Source organism: Hyaena hyaena, unplaced genomic scaffold (assembly GCF_003009895.1).
Source record: "Hyaena hyaena isolate Hyena2069 unplaced genomic scaffold, ASM300989v1 scaffold_20, whole genome shotgun sequence".
Classification (NCBI taxonomy): Eukaryota; Metazoa; Chordata; class Mammalia; order Carnivora; family Hyaenidae; genus Hyaena; species Hyaena hyaena.
The window spans coordinates 5,065,685-5,086,106 of record NW_024080652.1 but is presented as its reverse complement, the minus strand read 5'-3'; the positions used below and the strand labels follow the sequence as shown (position 1 = coordinate 5,086,106).

The 20,422-nt window shown below is 48.9% G+C and overlaps 3 protein-coding genes across 7 annotated transcripts in view; 2 read left to right on the top strand and 1 right to left on the bottom strand.

Annotated features, from left to right (window-relative positions):
- Positions 1–16: 16 nt before the first annotated feature.
- AIMP2 (aminoacyl tRNA synthetase complex interacting multifunctional protein 2) lies at positions 17–8,097 on the top strand. Its single transcript, XM_039226134.1, has 4 exons — positions 17–273; positions 4,017–4,220; positions 6,594–6,825; positions 7,580–8,097. The coding sequence occupies exons 1-4, from the start codon at positions 139–141 to the stop codon at positions 7,966–7,968; spliced, it is 960 nt and encodes a 319-aa protein (XP_039082065.1). The 5' UTR covers positions 17–138; the 3' UTR covers positions 7,969–8,097.
- Positions 8,098–8,834: 737 nt separating this feature from the next.
- EIF2AK1 (eukaryotic translation initiation factor 2 alpha kinase 1) overlaps positions 8,835–20,422 on the bottom strand; it is a 35,055-nt gene continuing 23,467 nt past the window's right edge. For all 4 annotated transcript variants that reach the window (XM_039226127.1, XM_039226128.1, XM_039226129.1 and 1 more), the window contains 4 exons: positions 13,834–13,948; positions 13,317–13,399; positions 12,034–12,267; positions 8,835–9,117 (listed from right to left, as the gene is read on the bottom strand). In XM_039226127.1, coding sequence (XP_039082058.1) covers positions 8,983–9,117; positions 12,034–12,267; positions 13,317–13,399; positions 13,834–13,948 — 567 coding nt within the window. In that variant the 3' untranslated portion in view covers positions 8,835–8,982. The remainder of the gene's footprint in view (positions 9,118–12,033; positions 12,268–13,316; positions 13,400–13,833; positions 13,949–20,422) is intronic.
- Positions 15,842–19,681, top strand: ANKRD61 (ankyrin repeat domain 61). 2 transcript variants are annotated; one of them, XM_039226132.1, is made up of 3 exons: positions 15,842–16,057; positions 16,941–17,035; positions 18,576–19,681. In XM_039226132.1, the coding sequence occupies exons 1-3, from the start codon at positions 15,842–15,844 to the stop codon at positions 19,519–19,521; spliced, it is 1,257 nt and encodes a 418-aa protein (XP_039082063.1). In that variant the 3' UTR covers positions 19,522–19,681. The 2 variants fall into 2 exon arrangements, with proteins under 2 accessions (XP_039082063.1, XP_039082062.1); XM_039226131.1 differs by having other exon boundaries at positions 16,938–17,035.

The window sequence follows — 20,422 nt, the reverse complement described above, 5'->3', positions numbered from 1 at the left end:
AATTAGACCTTACGGACTACGCTTTCCTGGAAGTCGGCTGCCGGATCAGAAAGGAGGTGGCCGAAGTTCGTTGTCGTCTCGGACGGTTTCTGAGCCTTCGTGTCCCTCACCTGCCACCTCTGTCCTTTGGCTCCCACGATGCCGATGTACCAGGTAAAGCCCTATCACGAGGGCAGCGGATCTCTCCGCGTAGAGCTTCCCACCTGCATGTACCGGCTCCCCAACGTGCACGGCAGGACCGGCAGCCCCGCGCGGGACTCAGGCCACGTGCAGGTAGGAGTGCGAGTCCCTGCACTGCCCCGCCCCCACCCGCCCAGTGCGTACAATTTCCATCTCTTTGCAGTGCGCAAGCGCGAAGTTATATTCGCGCGTCTTCCACCTAGTGCGCAGGCGCCGTTGTCTAGGTTAAGGGGTGGTGAGGGTCTGAGGGCCGGGGTCTCCTCCCGCTCCAGCCCGGAGATCCGGCTTGGCTCGGACAAGCCGCAGTGGGCCACGGTGGAAGCCCGGCTTCACGCTCCCGCCAGTTCTCCGTAGCCGCTTTTGTCTTAAAAATTCTCTTGCATTCATTTTTTTTTCCCCCGCTTACGGCTGCTTGAGGTTTTTTTGTTACCAAATTTTGGCCTCAGAAAAATGAGGAGCACGAAAATGTTAATTTTGGGGACTCCTAAGGCGAACCCCAGTGTCCCCGCCTCCCAGGTTGACAGACGTTGTCAACACCCCGAGAGCCCGACTTCCGCGGTCAGTACGCCCAACGTCCGAGTCCCCCCCTAGCCGCTGCGTCGCTATCGCGCCGCCTCCTGTAGGCCTGGCTCCCGGGATCGCGGGCAGCGGGGTCTGCAGTGGTGCGCGCCCGGCCTGGGGCACGCACGCACGCACTGGGGGCTGGGCCGCCTGCACCTGCCCCAGGTGCGCCACCTCCCTAAGCGGCGTGTGCGCCCTGGCCGTGCGCACGGAGCTCCTGGCGCCGGCACCCTCCCCAGAGCTGGAGGGTGGACCGTGGGAGCCTGGTGGCCTTTTAGTTCGGGTTTTCCAGATTTCTAGATCAGTGGAGCGCCATTTCCTGTGGGCTGGCCGTTGTGGTGGTCTCTTGCAAAGCGTCTGCACAAGCCTTTCGGGGTTTTTTTTTTGGGGGGGGGGAGGGGGTTTGTCTTTTATGGTCTGCCAATAATACACTTCTTAGGTTTCCAACAGGAGGAATTTGCGGTCCATTCTGACTGAAGATGAGTGAACAAGTAACTTTTGTAGTCCGTTCTCCCAGGGAGTGTTAGGCTTCACTGTGTTTTAATAGCCTCTGCCTAGATTGGAAGGCAGGTGGTTGGGTTAGCTGGAAAAGGGCGACACAGCTGTTGTCCCACTAGGGAGGTAGGACAGAAATAGCACTGTGACCCACTGCCCCCTGCTGCACACTGGATAGTCGGAGGGAATGGAAAACAAAACCCAGACCCAGAGTTGGGAGTGTTACTGTCTCATTTGAGACCAAGTCATTTTTATTATTTATTTATTTATTTATTTGGTGTGCCTCAGACTTTTACCTGTTAACCTCTGAGTTAGAAGCCAGCCAGTCCACTTCTTTAGCACACCACAGCAGTGTAGACAGAATTCGAAATGAAGCATGTCCAAGGTAAACGCGAGCAACACAAAGAATAAACTGCTTCTAAAATAACATGTAGAATGAAATGGATAAACACAACGTGCCAAGTCACAGGCTAATCTGAGCAGGAAAACAAGCCAACAGACCAGCAAACAGTACAGGTAAAGGCAGATCGTGAGCACTTCCTCATTCCTCACCCCAGGATGGGTGAAATCAAGCTGAGTGGGGCGCCCGGTCACCGGCCGTGGTACGTGTGCAGACTTCAGTGTGTTGACTGGCATGACGAACCCAGTAGGTGCTTCTGGGCCCTGGCTGGTCAGGGACACCCTACTGCCATTTGTAGAAATGAGCAAGATTGTGCACACACAGTGCACAAATAAGGCTGGTTAAAAGAAACTGCAAGAGTACTCGAGGACTGTCGTTGAAGAACATAAGGACGTTACACAGTAGTTTCTGTGCCTATCACACATCTTGCATTCAGACTTTTCCGGTCAGCACCTAATTACTTAATTGGCACACTGAAGTCTTTTTTCCTCCACCCGCAAAAGTCAGTTAATCTTACGTTACTTTGCTGTTTGATCCTAAACCAGAGTGGCAGGCTAGGGGAGGTGAGAAAGTGCAGATTCAGCTCTAGGAGAAGAGGGAGGAGTGTCGCAGATAGAGTGAACAGAATAAATAAAAGTCCAGTGGCAGGTGGGGATATGGTGTGTTTTAGGGACCCGGAGGGCAGGATAGGTAAAGTGCAGCGCCAGGGAAAGTGATACGTGAGAGGAAGTAGCCAGAGGACAAGTCATACAAGCTATTTCTTTTTGTTTGTTTGTTTTAATGTTTAATTTTGAGGGGGGGGGGGGACAGAGGTTCCGAAGCAGGCTCTGTGCTGACAGCAGCAAGGCTGGAGCAGGGCTCGAACTCCTGAACTGTGACATCACATTCTGAGCCTGAGTCAGATGCGTAACTGACTGAGCCACCAAGGTGCCCCTAACAAGCTATATCTTAAGGGCTTTGCTTTTTAGGCAAAGAGCCTAAGAGGTTAATATGGAGGTGGGGTGACGGGATCAACATTTGTTTTAATCTCTCTGGCTGCCATCTTAGGGATGGATTGGAAAGGTGACCACAATGGCCACAAGGTGACCAGTGGAAGCAGGCCAAGCAAAAAGTAATGTCTTGAACTTGGGCAGTGACAGCTGAGGCAAGCTTAGAAGCCAGTGGATTCCAGAAAACGGACAGCACTTGTAGATGAACTGGATCTGTGAGAGGGCAGTGTTATTTATAAGTGTGTGAGAGGAAGAAAAGTTCCTTAGAACATCAGGCTTACCAGCTCACAAATACAGCCCTTGTGAGTGCACATTTACAGTCAAGTCAAGGTCACTGCCATATTGACTATTCTGCCTAGTTACAAGCATTTTCTTCTTGCTTAATATACTCCTCTCTCGGCTCAAAATGGGTTATCCATTATGAGAGCTAATGAGTGTAGAAATAGGTTGTACTATATGACCTATATGACTTTATTGAGAGGATTGTTAGTGCTTTTTTTTTTTTTTTTAACGTTTCTTTATTATCGAGAGATGGAGACACAGAGCATGAGCAGGTGAGGAGCAGAGAAAGGGGGAGACACAGAATCTGAAGCAGGCTCCAGGCTCAGAGCCATCAGCACAGAGCCTGATGCCGGCCTCAAACCCACAAACCATGAGTTCATGACCTGAGCCGAAGTCGGATGCTTAACTGACTGAGCCGCCCAGGCGCCCTTGTTAGTGCTTAAAGTAAGCCTGTAGAGGTGTGAGATTTATTCCACAGTAGATGTTACTGGTTACTCACTGTGTCGCAATGACTATACCAGGCAAGAAAAATGCAGCAATTCAGTGAGTGAAGCATGTTTCCCAGAGCGGGAAAACGCTCTGGATGATTCTGAGAGAGTGCCAGTACTGCCTTGAGAGTGATGTGGGGAATTGATCATCTGACTCCACGGACATACCTTTCCAAGCCAAATGACACTTTGTGTTCAGCCTGTTTCTGCTCCATTTTCCCTCCTATTTGTAGAAATTTCTAAGTTACATTCTCATTGCACCCCCCACCCCCGCCGTTTTGTTTTTGTTTAAGCAAAGTATTTTGAACTTCTCTGCTACTAAGAATAAAGAGCAAGATTTATGTTCATTCATCCTCCTCTGTTCTTCAGTTACCTGAAGTAGGGGTCCTATGATTTCAGAATGGCTTTCAGTCATATTCCATATTTGTTTTAAAGCATTTGTGGATCGACTTGTAGGACCTATTGGACTGTGGGGAAAACGAGATGGTTCTGCTTCTTCATTTTGATGTCTTTTTGGGGTGGGGGTGATGAATTCAGGTTACTCAGCAGAAGACAAAAGATCAAATGCAAACGCTGCTGTCCCGTTAGAGGCAATGAACATGTTGATGTTGGTTGGTTTAGGAAGAGTCCGACCCATCTCTTCGAGCCCTCGAGTCCCGCCAAGATGATATTTTAAAACGTCTGTATGAGTTGAAAGCTGCAGTCGATGGCCTCTCGAAGATGATTCAGACACCAGATGCAGACGTGGATGTAACCAACATAATCCAAGCGGATGAACCCGCTTTCTCGACCAGCGCGTTGGACTTAAACTCGGTGCTTGGAAAGGTAAGTTCACCTGCAGAGCTAAAGAAGTTCTTTACATCCGTGCACTTAGCGGCCCTGAGTGCCGGAAAATTGTGCTTTGATTCAAGCGTTGGTTTTCTAGTTCTCAGAGTTGGGTACAAAGACCATGTTCTTTGTTTCCTCCCCTAAACGATTGTGCCTGTGCACAAACAAGATTCATGAGCTGTGAGCAAAGCCAGAGCAAAGGGAGAAGAGCTGGGACCATCCTTAGGCAAGGAAAGGAGTCCAGTCACAGCTCCCGCCGCTCCAGGCAACGTGTGACGCAGGCCAGAGGTGGCTGTCATTCCACAGCCTCCGAGCCTGGAGAAACAGACCTTAGGTCAGCTCAGCATTTCTCAGGTTCAGCAAATCCGTCCTGACCATGAGAGCAGCCCAAACTTCAGAGCATTGGTTGCCCAGGCACAGCCTCACATGTCAAGCGTCTTTTGCGACATTCAGTTTGCCATCTGAGAATGAAGTTGCATCTACCACCTTTAGTGATCAGTCTGCAGGCTTTAGCTAGTTCAGGTGACAGTCCGATACGCAGAGAAAGGTCTCATTTCAAAGTGGTATTTATTGAGGGTCCAAAGGGTTTGTCCCAAGAAACTCTGCTAATCCCGTCCTCTGGAATCGGTGGTAGAAGTGGAGCTACTGGGGAAGCCCAAACAGGGGGAGGCGGGGGTGCGGCATGTCCCCAGTGACCTCGGAGCCTCTGCACTCAGGTTCTCTCCTCATCCGCTGTGCCTGCCTGCACCAAGGACCCAGAGACCCAGCCAGGCCCGCAGGGAGCCAGTCTGATTGATGAGTGGGTGATCACGCCCAGCCGTGCCAGGGTGCCAGGAAGGCTTCCCAGGGCATGCGGTGCTTCATATGGATGCTGCTACCTGACAAGGCAGAGCATCTAGTGCTGCTCTGTTCAGACAGTTGCCACCTGTTCATCACAGGTTGATGTGACAGGCTTTAGTCAGGAGTGGCAGGACTCTTAGGCAGACTGTGACAGGCTGTGTACAGAAAACCAAGGAACTGGCCTCCAGAGTATTATGAGAGTTCATTCATTATAACGTGGGGCACCTAGGTGGCTCACTGGGTTGACAGTGCAACTTTTGAGTTTGGCTCAGGTCATGGGTTCGTGGGTTCAGGCCCTGCTTTGGGCTCTGTGTGCTTTGGGCTGAGTGTGGAGCCTGCTTAAGATTATCTCTGTCCCTATGCCCCTCTCCCACTTGCACCCACTGTCTCTAAAATAAAAAAAAAGGAGGGAGGGGCGCCTGGGTGGCTCAGTTGGTTAAGCTTCTAACTTGATTTTGGCTCAGGTCATGAACTCACAATCATGAGATCGAGCTCCGTTTCAGTCTCCAAGGCACTAGGTGTGGGCCTGCTTGGGATTTCTTCTCCCTGTCTCTGCCCCTCCTGAGTACATGTGCCCATTCTCTCTCTCTCTCAAAAATAAAAATAAAGTGACCGTATAAAGTTTGCATCTAAAAGGGCAGGACATTTTAGCACTTCCGTTAATACCTAGTGTTTTAGACTGCCCACTTGCCATCACCAGTAACATTTGGAGCCAGGGTCCCTTTTTTTAGGGGACTTGCTATTGACACGTAACCTACATACAAATTGATGTAGAAACTATCCTGTCAGATGGTCTGGTGTTGAAAAGATTTGGTAACATGGAGTAGTTGCGTGTGTGTGTGTGTGTGTGTGTGTGTTTAATAACAGGAACAAACAGTAGTGTCTTTTTTTTTTTAAATGTATACATATATATTTTTAAATGTTTTATTTATTTCTAGGAGAGAGAAAGACAGCGTGAGCAGGGGAGGGTCGGAGAGAGAGGGAGTCACAGACTCTGAAACAGGCTCCAGGCTCTGAGCTGGCAGTCAGCACAGAGCCCGATGCGGGGCTCGAACCCACGAACCGCAAGATCATGACCTAAGCTGAAGTCGGACGCTTAACCAACTAAGCCACCCAGGCGCCCCAATGTATATTTATTTTGAAAGAGCGCACGCACGAGCAGGATAGGCAGAGAGAGGGAATCCCAAGCAGGCTCTGCACTGATGTGGGACTCATTCCCACCAACTGCAATAGCGTTAGTGATGTCATTGTTAATGTGTCGTTTACTAATTTCACAGTGAGGTTAAACCTTTGTCGGGGACCAGCAGGGCGGAGGTTAAGGGGCTAGAATCGGTTCCCACCCCTGCCCCCTTTCTTACCACGCTGTGGGCCTGGGCGGCTCATCTACCTCCCGGGACTAGCTTCCTTCCCTGTGAGGTGGGAGTCAGGATTCAGTTCAGGAACCCTGGTGAGGCCCTAAGACCAGCACCTGGTACAATCGCATACACTCAAGCTGCTGTTAATGTTGCCGTGTTTGGGTTTCCCCCGCAGGATTATGGGGCGCTGAAAGACATCGTGATCAACGCAAACCCTGCCTCCCCTCCCCTCTCCCTGCTCGTGCTGCACAGGCTGCTGTGTGACCACTACAGGGTTCTTTCCACCGTTCACACGCACTCTGCGGTCAAGAGCGTGCCAGAAAATCTCCTCAGGTGCTTTGGCGACCAGACCAAGAAACAGCCCCGTCACGAGTATCAGCTGGGTTTTACTCTAATTTGGAAGAATGGTAAGCAGAGGGCCCTGGGCTGGGCTCTCACGCTCTGGAAAGAGCCGTGCACCTTGCCTTTCATAAAGGGCCAGGACCATGACGTTCTCTAGCTACTTGCCGTCAGGTCAAATTCTAAGTCTAGGAAGCGTGTCAGGTAGTTGTAGAAAAGGAGCACAGATGAACCTAATGCAAAGATGCCCGCCTTCCTCTAGGAGGTCAGCGTCTCTGACAGAGAGCCACTTGGGGGACTGACCAGCTGGAGCAGGAGAGAAACGTATTACAGGGACATCGATGTTCTCTTTTCAAATGGCCTGAAAAGGGCAACAGGTTGTCCTTTCTTCAGCATCCCTCTGATGTGTGCCTCTCCTGGTTGCGTTTACGTGGTGGGGGAGGGAATGCTGTTCATCCAGGAGCACCCTCGCTGCCTCAGCAACCCGGAAAGAGCCCTGGGACTCCTGGGACCGGTCTGCAGCCTGCCGATTCTTAGGCACAGGGGTTGGAGTAGATTGGTCTGAGGTCCCTTCTAGCTTGAAAACCATCCTCATCAAATACCAGAAGTGCTGACTCCTTTGACAGAGTGTTTACGTTCTTTGCCCATCTCGCTTAAACTCTCTTGAGCAACGCACCTTTTGGAGACAGGCTAAAAACGTGATCTTGAAACCCACCTCCCTCACCACCAGGTCACGACTGGTGAATCCCCTTCCCCGTCATTCCGGCACTTCCTTCCGGAAGCTCCTCTCATCACCATTACATGCTGTGCTTCTCCTTTCAGTGCCGAAGACTCAGATGAAGTTCAGCGTCCAAACAATGTGTCCCATCGAAGGAGAAGGGAACATTGCCCGGTTTTTGTTCTCTCTGTTTGGCCAGAAGCAGAATGCTGTGAATTTAACCCTCATAGATAGCTGGGTAGATATAGCGATTTTTCAGCTAAAAGAGGGAAGCAGTAAAGAAAAAGCCGCTGTGTTCCGTTCCATGAACTCCGCTCTTGGGAAGAGCCCCTGGCTGGTCGGGAACGAACTCACTGTGGCAGATGTCGTGCTGTGGTCTGTGCTCCAGCAGACGGGAGGCTGCGGCGGGATGGTGCCAGCCAACGTGCAGAAGTGGATGAGGGCGTGTGAAAACCTGGCCCCTTTCAACACTGCGCTCCGGCTCCTTCAGTGAATTTCAGTGACTAAAAGGCTAACTTCATGAGTGGTACTGCTTCAGGCCTGTGGGGGTGAAGGACTTGGGCTAAGATCAAAGTCTACTTAGGCCAGCTGTCTAGAATCAATAAAGGCATCATATAACTTGTGGGTTTCGCTTTATTTAAAATTGGGCAACATAGTGTGTAATATGCCAGCACGGCCTCCAGCTACATGGCGCACACTTGAGATGCAGCGATGAACTAATCACAGGGCTGCCTTTGAGGAATGTGCGTTGGTGGGGAGCCAGGTTTTGAGTGACAGAGAGCCCCGTGGGGACAGTGTGGGGAAGAAAACAGGAACATACATCCCAGAGCTAGCATCAGATCATTCGGAGGCAAGAGGCACAAAGCTCAGAAAGGGCGTGACTTTGGAACAATGCCCAGCTGAAGGTGAAGAGAACAGAAAGGCTGGATGCTGCACACTGTGCTGCTAAGAGGCTGAAGTTGTACCTTAGAGGCAGCAGAGAGCCAGCAGGAGCCTCTGAGCCAGGGGGTGAACTGCTCAGACATCTTCCTGGTAATTCACTGGCAGCAATGAGGAAGACGGGCAGCAGTCACAACCGGAACAGTCCTGAGAGTGTGTAGGCCTGAGCTTGGGCAGTGATGGGGTAGGCACATACTTAGATCTGTGCAGAATGTTCTAGAGGAGAGCTTAGTGGTCAACAGGCAGAGCTCAAGGGCAGAGAAATGAGCATGGGGTCCAAATCTACTTTCAGAGACTGGAGAGACAATGATTTTAAAAATTAGGAACTCAGGACAGGAGAAGGGAAAGAAAATAGGTTTAGTTTAGAGCAAGCTTTGGTTCAAATGCTGGTTCATGGAAGAATGCCTTAAGGGAAAGCAGTCTGGGGGAACTTTTACAACTTTAATTAAAGTCTTGTACAGGTTCACTAAATACAGACACCATCCATACATGAATAAAGCCTGAAAATTTACATTCCAGTTGACAAGCTAAAGAATTAGAAGTCCAAGTTCACATTTACAGAGCCTAATTAAGGATGGGGCACACTCCCATCCTTCACTTCATCCTTAGCCCCTTTGTCCTGAGAAAGGAGACTCAGCTGCTTCTTTAGTTCTTCAATTTCTTTTTCTTGCTCTACTATTTTCATCTGTAGAGTGAGGTTAACCTGTAAGGAAAAAATTTTAAGCTCCATTAAAATGGCTCCTCCATTTTAAACATGCAGGCATTCCTCCCTCTGCATGGTTCCGGTGTGCCTGAATTCCGGTTACCGCGGCCAGGGAAGCAGTGCCAGTCACCCAGCTACGTGTTTGAGGGGCAGGCGCCCATTGTCCCATAAGTGCAAATAGCAGCACCTCGGTCCATGATGCACGACCAGGGGTCAAGCATCACTCTGACAGGCTGTCAGTGGTTGGCCACTGCATCAGCACTGGCAACGTGTGTAGCTATCAACCCATGAGACAGTTTTTAAAAATAAATAACTGGGGTCACTTGGTGGCTCAGTCAGTTAAGCATCCAGCTTCGACTCGGGTCATGATCTCACACAGTTTGTGGGTTTAAGCCCCGTATCGGGCTCTGCTGTCCTGGAGCCTGCTTCAGATTCTGTGTCTCCCTCTCTGCCCCTCCCCCACTTGCACTCTGCCTCTCTCTCTCAAACATAGATAAACATTAATTAAAAAAAGTTAAAATCTCTAAAAAATTAAATTGAATGAATGAAATAGGGAACTGGCCAACCAGGGCAGAAGTGCTGCAAGCTAATGAGAAGCCATGATGCTAGAGGGGAAACCAAACTGCACCTAAATGATGTCCGAGAATAAACAGCTGACCATGGGGCTGCTGCTCCTGCCGCCACCAGACAGACAGGGTGCACAGCCACAGGGCCCAGCAAAGAGGACTTAACATAAGTAAGGAAAAGGACAAAGGTGTCCCAGAGAAAGTAACACTGGCACAATTCAGGTGGAAAGAACCCTTGGGAGATACCCTTTCACAACATCGAAAGTGTAAAGGATAGAATATTGGAAGCCGATCGAAACTCAGAAAGGAGGGGCACTTTGGTGGCTCAGTGAGTTAAGCATCCGACTTCGGCTTGGGTCTGATCTCACCGTTCATGAGTTCAAGCCCTGTATCGGGCTCTCTGCTGTCAGCACAGAGCCCACTTCAGAAACACTGTCCCCATTTCCCTCTGCCCCTCGGGCTCCATTCATGTGTGTGTGCTGTCTCTCAAAAATAAACAGTTAAAAAAAGGAGTATACAGTTCACCAAGGTATAGAAAAAAATGCTCATTCCATATCCTAAGTTCTACGACAAGATGAAGGTAGGCACTGTTCATGCCACTCTTGAACGCTTTAATTCTTCATTACAGTGCACTAAATAAATACTAGTTTTACAACGTTCTTTTCCATGTATACCTGAAACTGACAGTTTTTAATGTTCTGAGAAACATTTTTATTTTATTATTTAAAGAAATTTTTGTATGCTTATTTGAGAGAGAGAGAGAGACCGAGCATGAGCAGGGGAGGGGCAGAAAGCAAGGGAGACACAGAATCTGAAGTAGGCTCCATGCTCTGAGCTGTCAGCACAGAGCCCGACACGGGACTCAAACTTACCATGAGATCATGACTTGAACTAAAGTCGGATGCTTAACAGACTGAGCCCACCAGGTACCGCTCTGAGAAACATTTTTAAAGGTCACAGGACAACTGTAACTTCCCATTGATAGCTAACACCTGCATGGTCTGAGCTCAGCCAGGTCATGTTTACAGTCCATACAACCACGCAACACAAAGACGCCCGTATATACAGATTTTACCTGTATAGGTGTGTGTGGGCGGTTTTATAAAAAATTCCATGAGACAGAGGAGAGTAACTCTAATAGCTGACTTAACTGGGAGTTAGAAAATCCCTTCTATAGGAGAAGATAAATTTCATAACCACATCTGCTAATATCAAAGACTCAGCAAAGTACTACCCTACCTGTGTATTATTCTAGCCAGTGAAATTCAGTTTTACCTGAGAGTTAGTAAGCCTCAAGTAGAATACAGATCAACTCACAAGTTACCACAAATAGTTCCCAGACTAGCATGCATCAGAGCCGCTTCAGGTGTTTGTTAAGCCCAGACCGCAGCCCCCTCACCCCCCAGACTTCTCTGGGAATAGGGCAGGGCCGCAGAGCGGGCCTGCGAATTGTAGCAGGGTCCTGAGGATCTCGTGCTGCTGGCCTAAGAGCGCACCTTAAGGACCTGAGCAGGGAATGCGGTCCTGCTCCAGCACCGTGTGTGCAGATCACTTGGGGGATCTTGTTAAAGGCGGACTCCAACTCGGTGCGTCTGGGGTGGCACCAGGGTCCTGCACACTCTCACAAGCCCTCCAGCGCTGCTGGCCTGAGGACATCTGGAGGAGCAAAACGCCCGAGGATCCGTGAATGACGGACGAATGATGTTTCCAGTAGGTGCGGACTAGAGAGCATACTTGGCTCTGTAAGGTGTCGCTCCCCTGGGGCCATCACAGGACTGACAACCAGCCTCACACACTTGAATGTGGAAGGATCGTAGACGGGCTGAGGCGGTCTCTGCCACCGTCCCTCCACATCCCCCCAAGAATTCCAACTTTTACCCTGTGCCACGTGCTCCTTTTTACTAGTAGGTGTGTTATAATCAATCATATAAAAGGTTGTATATCACAGTTGGAAAAGAAAACGAAAGCCTTCTGACTTAGCAAGATGTGGCCGGAGAGCACAGGCTGGAACGACAGCGTCCCCAGGAGACAGTCAGCAGGGGTCACCTCGCTTCCTGGACTACGAAAGTGTGTTACTGGCAACTCTGGGAAGGAGTTGAAATGTCTGGTCTCCACAAGCCTTATTCTAAGCTCAACTGTTCTTCATGAAATCAGATTCACAATGAAAATTCTAATTTAACCCCCTATTTTCCCCAGTATTAAAATATATATACAGGGGCACCAGACGGGGGGCTCAGTCGGTGGAGCGCATGACTCTTCATCTTGAGGGTTGTGAGTTGGAGTCCCACGTTGGGCGTAGAGTTTACTTAGGAAAAAAAAAAGAAATGAAAAAAAATATATATATACATACATTTCCAGAATTTTGGAAAAGTTCGCTCTGCAGCAGCTGAACCGCAGACGGTCTCTGAGATGCGTTCATTCTAGTTAAGTGCTGGATATACTTGGCTTGTACCGGGCACCTCTTCCTGAGGGATTCGGGTATCTGACCGGTTCTTAAACCTGTGAGAACTTGCACGCGCTCCATTTCTGTTCCAAACGGCTGAAAGAGCTCCAGCAGGACCACACCCAAACTATACATGTCTGACTGGAGAAAGCAGGGAAGGGGATTTAGTGTGAAACACAAAGGGAGAGTATCAGTTCCATCTCAGCGCAGCATCATCCTTTGTAAAGAAGGACGGTTCATAGATCCCATGAGGAAGGCGGGCTCACCCCTCCCAGCGGCATGCGTCTGCCACCTACAAGCCATGGCCCTGAGGGAGAGGTGACCGGCACGGCCCCAATCCCTATCTCTGAGAAAGGGGCACCCATGGGCATAAAGGATGGACGGCTAGGCGAGGGGCAGGGATAACCCCCAGCGCCCACAGTCACTACTGAACGAGCGACTCCACCACTTCCCTGAAAATCCAGGCCTGGAGCGGCTGGAGCGAGAGGTGTGAGCTGCACGTGCCGGAGCCAGCCACAGGGGTCACGGTGTCCCTGCGGCCTGCTCCGGTGTCCCCCCTCTGCCTCCACACATAGTTTAAGCATTCAGGTGAAGTTTAACAAGCTGCATAAAATGTGTGTTACTTTGCCTAACAGTTCTTCTGGAGGTCTTTACCAGAGAGGATTTTAGGAACAGCCACTAAAAAGCTGAATGATTCATCAAAAGGAAGAAAATTTATTGGGCTGTTATTTTGAGAAATTGGTTTACTTTGACATTCCTTCAAGGAACAGAATGGATTAAAACTCCTCAGCATCTTCATTCTACTTCAAAGGGAATCAAGAGCCACACTTCCCTGTAGCGGTTATTTAGCATTTTTTTGAGAATACAGAAGGCAGGCTAACTCAGGCTTCTATGAATTCTAGCTTCCTGAGGTAAACAGTGATGTTCTCAAGGGAAAGCTCTTTTCAAAAATAATTTATGACACCCACGGATTTACCAGCGGTAAAGGAGACTAAAAATCAGTGCTGTCAAGACTCCACTACAAAGCGAAGCTTCCTGTTTCGGGGGTTTGATGTAACAGACAACCTACTCTGCTCCATTATCCCCCCCAAGCCCCTCGACGCGAGAGCATCCACCGCCTTTATATGTGCTTCTGTCACTAATGACTGCAGACTCCGTCCAACTGAAGGGAGAGAGGCAGTGCATACTACCTTGGCATCATACTCGGATCCTTCCAGCTGCTCAGGGGAAGCGTACAGACAGGTACCCACTCTGGAAGTGTGCATGGGCATTCCTGCAATTGGAAAAGCCAGATAGTAAACACTGCAGAGTTCACACTATCTACACTACAGAAAGGGACTCTGAGCAGGGCACTGAGGGAATGATATTTGCTTTACATTCTTAGCTTACTTTTGCTATAGTAAGTCTTTGTGGTTCTCCCTAAGCGCAGGGGCGCCTGAGGGGCTCAGTGGGGGAAGCCTCCGACTTTGGCCCAGGTCATGATCTCCTGGTTCATGAGTTCGAGCTCTCTGTCAGGCTCTGTGCCGACAGCTGGGAGCCTGGAGCCTGCTGCGGATTCTCTGTCTCCCTCCCTCTCTGCCCCTCCCCCGCTCATGCTCTGTGCCTCTCTCAAACTATACCATTTTTAAAAATATCGTCAAGTGCCATCATGCCTCTTTTTCCTTATTGCCAAGAAAAAAAAAAAGAACACAACCAAAATAAACTTACTCTTCCCATCTCTATCGATCCAGTCTGCGTTCTTCTGTATGATGTTCGTGCAGGCCAGACCAAAGTCGCCTATTTTTACTTGCTGATCAGCGCCATGAAGAAAAATATTTCTGGGCTGTAAACAAACAGAACAACTCCTTGGTGTTCTCAAAACAAATGGTAAAAATGCAAAGATGTTAAGAGCTTTCAACTCAGGAGCAAGGAGCCCCTGAAAAATGAAAAATTAGGCCAGTGGTTCTAAAACTCAGCTGCACATCAGAAGTACCAGGGAAGGTTTACGGGCGCCTGGGTGGCTTAGTCGGTTAAGCGTCCGACTTTCGCTTAGGTCATGATCTCGTGGTTCGTGAGTTCGAGCCCCGCGTCGGGCTCTGTGCTGACTGCCAGCTCAGAGCCTGTAGCCTGTTTCAGTCTGTGACTCCCTCTCTCTCTGCTCATGCTGTCTCTCTCTCTCTCTCTCTCCTAGAAATAAATAAAATCTTTAAAAAAAAAAAAAAAAAAAAAAAGAAGTACCAGGGAAGGTTTAAAAACAAAAAATCCGAAGGTCCAAGCCATTCCACAGACCAATAAAATCAGAATTCTTGGGCGTGGACACAGGCAGCAGTATGATTTTAAAGTCTCCATGTTGGGGCCTCAGTGGCTCACCTGGTTAAGTGTCTGACTCTTGCTTTCAGCTCAGGTCATGATCTCATGGTTTGTGATTTTGAGCCCCACACTGGGCTCCAGGCTGGCAGCACAGAGTCTGCTTGGGATTCTCGCTCTCTGCCCCCTCCCCCTCCCCACACCCCCCCATGTACATGTGCTCTCTCAAAACAAATAAACATTAAAGAAATGATAATAAAAGTCCCCATGTTACTCCAAGTTTGAGAACCAGTAACGCAGAGCACACTTTGTTCACAGGTGGTCATAAGCCCTGACTGGATGTCAGAATTCCCTGAGAGCTTTTAAAACCTACGGTCTTCTCTAAAAAGTCAAAGACTGATTTGTGTTAAGTTTATTTATTTTGAGAGAGAAGGAGAAAGAGCAAGCAGGGGAGGGAGAGAGGGAAAGGGAGAGGGTGAGAGGGAAGGAGGGAGGGAGGGGGAGAGAGGGAGGGAGAGAGGGAGGGAGGGAGAGAGAGGGAGGGAGGGAGAGAGGGAGAGAGAGAGAGAGGAGAGAGAGAGAGAGAGAGAGAGAGAGAGAGAGAATCCCAAGCATGCTCTGCGCTGTCAGCACTGAGCCCCATGCAGAGCTCAAACTCACAAACTGTGAGGTTATGACATGAGCTGAAACAAGGAGTCAGACGCTTAACCAACTGAGCCACCCAGGTGCCTCTGATGTCTTTTTCTAATGAGAAAATTTTGGTATTTTTTAAAGCTCCCAGATGATTCTTTTATGTTAGCCAGGGCTAGAGGTGACAAGGTCATGATGTGAAGGTGTGCACTCAGCTCTATTCAAGCATCCAGTGCAGACCCAAAGCTGCTCCCAATGGAGCTAGTCCTGTGCCAGCAGAGACCTGCGCCCACACTGGGGGAAGGAGGCCTTCTACTCAAAACGAAAGTATATTTAGGTTAAAGTTGGCTTTTCCTACTTTAAATGTAATAATTTTATTTCCATGTGTAAATTCCTATTTTAGCTTTGTTAGTTTTTGTTTTGTTTTGTTTTTAACTATTGCTGAATGGAGAATAGCACAGAAATGATCTTATGCACAAGATGATAATTTGGGAATGTTTCTGTGACTGAATGAAGTCCCCAAAACCGTGTTTCTATATGGCACTGTATGACCTAAGCACAGAGCTTTAAAAAGGTGGCTCTTAAATAAATAAATAAATAAATAAACAAATAAAATTAAATAAAAATAAAAAGGTGGCTCTGATAGAAAAATGAACCCGGTTCACAGATACAAGCCTCCACAGTTCTTGAACAGTTCTAGAACGGAACCGAAAGGATCATAATGAGACTGAAACAGACCAATTCTGTCACAAGTGTCCCCTGAATTTCCAGCAAGTCCCCACTCTTTGAAATTTTGCTCATGGGAAACATAACCAAGAGAGGCAGCAAGGAGCTGGAGGCCGACGAGGCCACAGCCCTGGAGGAAGGCCCAGCCGTGGCCCTGCACACCAGGCTCTACGAGGCCATCATGAGGGAGGACTGCGCGGCCATCCAGGTGCTCCTGAGAAGCCACCCTGTCAACCAGCCCATTCCCATTCCGGCCAACTCCACCAGCTACCGACTCCTTCTGAACCAGGTACCCCCTTTCCTGCTCAGTCACCCGTAGGGAAAAGATGCACTTCCTCGGAAGGCCCGCCGCCTCACCCTGTAGGCTCTTCGAGGCCCCACCACGCCCACGGCCCACGGGTCATCCCCAGCGCACTGCACAGCCCCCCTCCAGTTACCACACGCACACGGACATGCGGAAGGACTAGAACGCTCTGGCTGGCAGAACATTCACGTCATTCTCTCAAATACGCTGATTACAGCTGTGTGAAGGGATTATTTCTCCCCCTTTTTACATGCGCTTTACCATTTTCTAAATTTTTACAGAATTATTACCATTTTAATTATTTTTTTCAAAAGTCACCCCTCCCCTACCCCACCTTCTTCCCTCATCCTGCAGTCGCGCTGGAAAGCCGCCACTTACACATACATGCATTTTAAGAACTGGCATAAGCACCTTTGCTAGTCACAGAACACACCTGTGTCATCTCAGACCCCGGAAATGCGGGTGCTACTACTGAGCCTATGACTTCGGCAAAGTCGTACAAAACACAAAACCTTACTTGTCAATAGCCCTGCAGGTTAAATTTAAGGACTAAGTGACTTAGTAGCAATTACCGCTAACTTTCCCCTCAGAGCTCCCCACAAGAATCACTTTCCAAAGCTTTCAGTAAGTGATTTCTGTTGCCTTGGTAATTTGCATTTATGTAAAACACAGGTTTTATAATATGAAACTCACTGGTTTGGGGTCATTTCAAAGGGTCAAAAGGAAAGGAAAATTTTCATGCACATATCAGAAAAAATACCGAGCTGAGATACTAAACACACGCACTTCCTCTGATAAGCTGACACAAGGGCCGCTTCTCCCCGCACAGGGCTGCTCATAACGTATTTCGGTTTCTCCCTCGAAGCAGACCCAGTCCATCATCCCCATTCACCTGGCTGCCGAGTACCGCAAGGCGCAGAGTTTGCTCTGTTTGCTAGAACACGGCGCTGACCCCGAAGTAAGGTAACTCAATGGGGACCATTTCTCCGTGAGGATACGCCTGAGTTAGGTGGTACCCTGCCCGGTCACGTCCAGACTCACCCATCCCTGGGGGGTTACGGACTACAAAATACTAGGTCGTGAATGAACCATTTTCCTTACTGACTAAATGAGAGCCTCTCAAAACCTGGCAGAAACGGGGGCAGGCACAGCAGCCGGCCCGCTGAGAGCATCCTGAGAAGCGCTCAGCAGTGATGCCGCGGAAAAGGCATTCAGTCCTGGTCATAGCCCTCATGGAGTTTAAAACCCTAAGCTAGGTGTGGAAAATAAGTAAACAGAAAGAGACAATGGATTGTCTTTCCATCTCCCACCCCTAGAAAGTGTACTTCATGAAAGAGAAATGTGTGTCGCTCACCAATACGTCTTCACCATGTAGCCCAATGCCTGGCACTAAGCGCCCGATAAATACTGTCTAGTGAAGGAACAACTTCTTGGCCCCGTAACATTACAGGAAAGCGAAGCCCCCGATCCTCGCCACGCTCCAGTAGAGCCTCCCAACCTGTCTGGCTCCCACCCTCATCCCTGCGCACCCCTGCTCAGCACTGAAGACCCTCAAGCATTCCTTCCAAGACTGGACGCCACCAATGCGCCCCCTCCTCCACAGCGGCCCCTGGGTGTACCCTTTCTGACCACAGGCCGCCCCATGGGCCCTCATACCCCTTAGAACTTCGCCCACGTGCAATCCCGGTCTGGTTACCTAAACATGTTTAACGTCTTTCATGCTAGACTGTCAGCCCCGCCAGGGCAGGGACTGTGCTGTTTTACCTTATCCCTCCCTACCTGGGCCTGACGCTACACAGATGTATGTGAACTGAAAATCATTTCCCAATTTCAGCAGAGCAGTCGGATATTTGCAATAAACCTTCCCTTTTCTCTGCCACATAAATCAAGTTGGGAGGCAACCCAGAGAGATTTCAGCAGAGCCGTGCATGAGGGCTGTTGTAAAACCCTCGCTGCACCTAAGGTGGGGTGGGGGAGTGAGGACAAACTGGCTTCACTCACTGGGGACTGTGGGTCTCCAGATTCGACCCTGTCTTCCATTCCACCTACTCACGTGTGGGGAGCAGATGCAGGGCCACTAAGAACCACATCGGCAGGCCTTCTGGCCTGTTTCGGCTCGACTCTGCCGTAAGAGCAGGCCACACCCAGGCCCACAGCACTCTCGCGAGTGGCCGCTAAACCACAGCACCGTGGGAGGTGCTGGGGCACAGGATTAACTAACATGGAGCCTTGAAGAGGCCACAGTCCCAGTAGGGGTAACAAAACTGAAACTGCTGTAGGAAGCCAGGCCCCTCTATGCCGTGGCACACACCACCCTGTCCCCCCAAAAACGCTGTGATATCCCGAGAAGCTCAAAGGCCTTGCAGATTTCCAAACACTTCTCCAGAGTAGTTGAGGGGAATTACTTCAAATACACACTCCCTTCTTGAGCACTAATGCCTTGTGTAGAGACAGTGTAGATATTCGTGGATACAGTGTAATCTGTGATGAATAACTATTTTAGGGACACAAGAGGCCTTACCACACTTCACCTGATGCTACTACACTGGCCCATCATTTCCACCACGTGGACAAAACCCGGGAACAGAATACAAAAGATCCTGACAGACATTCAGAATAACGCTGTAACGTGTCTCCGCATTTTGTGCGAACACGGAGCCCAAGTCAACACTCGGGTAGACAACAGCAACAAACACTCCCCACTGCACCTGGCCATAACCTACGGGACCTATCCAGTGCTCTCCATCTTAGCCCAGAATGGTGCCCACGTCAATGCCATTAATGAATCCAGCATGACACCCCTTCACATGGCTGCAGACACACTGAACAAGGAGATGATGGAAACTCTGATTGCCTGCGGAGCAAACGTAAACTGTGCCGTCTCTTCCACCGGGAATACGGCCCTTAAGCTGGCAGTGTGCACAGCATCGAGCAAAGCAGGCCGAATGCTGGCCGCGGGCGTGAACTGCATCCGTTTGCTGCTGACCCATGGAGCCCAAGTAAATGCCCAGGATCACGAAGGTCAGACAGCTATCCATGAGGCGTGTTTTGGAGGCAGAGAGGCGATTATCAGTCTCTTGCTTGAATCTGAAGCAAATGTTAATCTACTAACGAGGAACGGGGAGTCTCCCATCTACATGTACCTTCAGCGCAGTTCCAACATAAGGGACACGGCCCTTCTGGCCAGGCTCCTTGATCGCTCTTATCCCTTGAGGCTGACCAATAACCAAGGAATTCTACCTGCAGGAATCATGCTACCGGAATTCCACCTCTTAAGGGAAAACCTAATAAAGCTCTCTCAAAAACCCTTATCCCTGGAGGACATCTGTAAAAGGAACATCAGGAATATTTATGGTGAAAAATACAAACGGCACTTGAAGCAACTTCTCCCCGCAAAGATGTGGAATTCTGTATACGGCTATCATGACTTAGCTTACCTCCTGAAATAGGACCCCAAGGTGGCAGGGCCACAGAATCTGAGTAACTCACCATGCAGTTTCTGGCTAAGACACATGCCCAGAAAACACTGAAACCCTCAGCTTGTACATCCCGAATGTACAAACCATTTGGTTCTTTTTTCAAAAAATAAATTTTTTTCAAAAAATAAAATGATTTGCACATTAACTTTTTTGTTCCCAAAATATTTAAATTTTTTTTAATGTTTATTTATTTTTGAGAGACAGACAGAGTGTGAGAGGGGGAGGAACAGACAGGGAGGGAGACACAGAATCCGAAACAGACTCCAAGCTCTGAGCTGTCAGCCCAGAGCCCGATGCGGGGCTCAAACTCATGAACTGCGAGATAGCGACCTGAGCCAAAATCGGATGCTTACCCGACTGAGCCACCCAGGCGTGCCCCTCCCAAATACTCTTTTAAATACATTTTCCACAATTTAACTTTTTGTTCAAAAGTAAGCTACTTAAAACTCTTCTGCCAAAGAAGTAAATGTATTTTCTTGATAGCCTGTTGTGATTAAAAATTAGAATAAGCATAGATTTTTTAAAGAGCAGAAAAAAATTGGCCATATTACGTTCCCTTGGAGATATACAATCATTGAAACAGACATCAATCACCTCTAAGGATCCAATAACATATGAGGATTTTTGTCTGCATTAAATACATTTAACGTCATCAATTATATTAGTGCTCAGCACACTCACTACCTGGAAAAACAGTACTAATCCTCCAGGGAGAATTCTCAAATGCCCAAAGATCAGTGCCTTTAAATTCAATCTAAAGTTCCAGGCCTATGGGACAATGATTTACATAAAAACAATGATAACCCTCTAAGATACATAATTTCATCTAATTCAATGAGCCAATGCCACATCCTCCCTGATACCTCCCTGC

Bases quoted from the DNA above. Each gene is read 5' to 3' on its own strand.
- AIMP2 (XM_039226134.1), top strand. From the start codon at position 139: ATGCCGATGTACCAGGTAAAGCCCTATCACGAGGGCAGCGGATCTCTC. The intron at 4,221-6,593 runs GTAAGTTCACCT...TTTCCCCCGCAG, and splicing joins TAAACTCGGTGCTTGGAAAG to GATTATGGGGCGCTGAAAGA. The intron at 6,826-7,579 runs GTAAGCAGAGGG...TTCTCCTTTCAG, and splicing joins TACTCTAATTTGGAAGAATG to TGCCGAAGACTCAGATGAAG.
- ANKRD61 (XM_039226131.1), top strand. From the start codon at position 15,842: ATGGGAAACATAACCAAGAGAGGCAGCAAGGAGCTGGAGGCCGACGAG. The intron at 16,058-16,937 runs GTACCCCCTTTC...TCTCCCTCGAAG, and splicing joins ACCGACTCCTTCTGAACCAG to CAGACCCAGTCCATCATCCC. The intron at 17,036-18,575 runs GTAACTCAATGG...TAACTATTTTAG, and splicing joins GGCGCTGACCCCGAAGTAAG to GGACACAAGAGGCCTTACCA.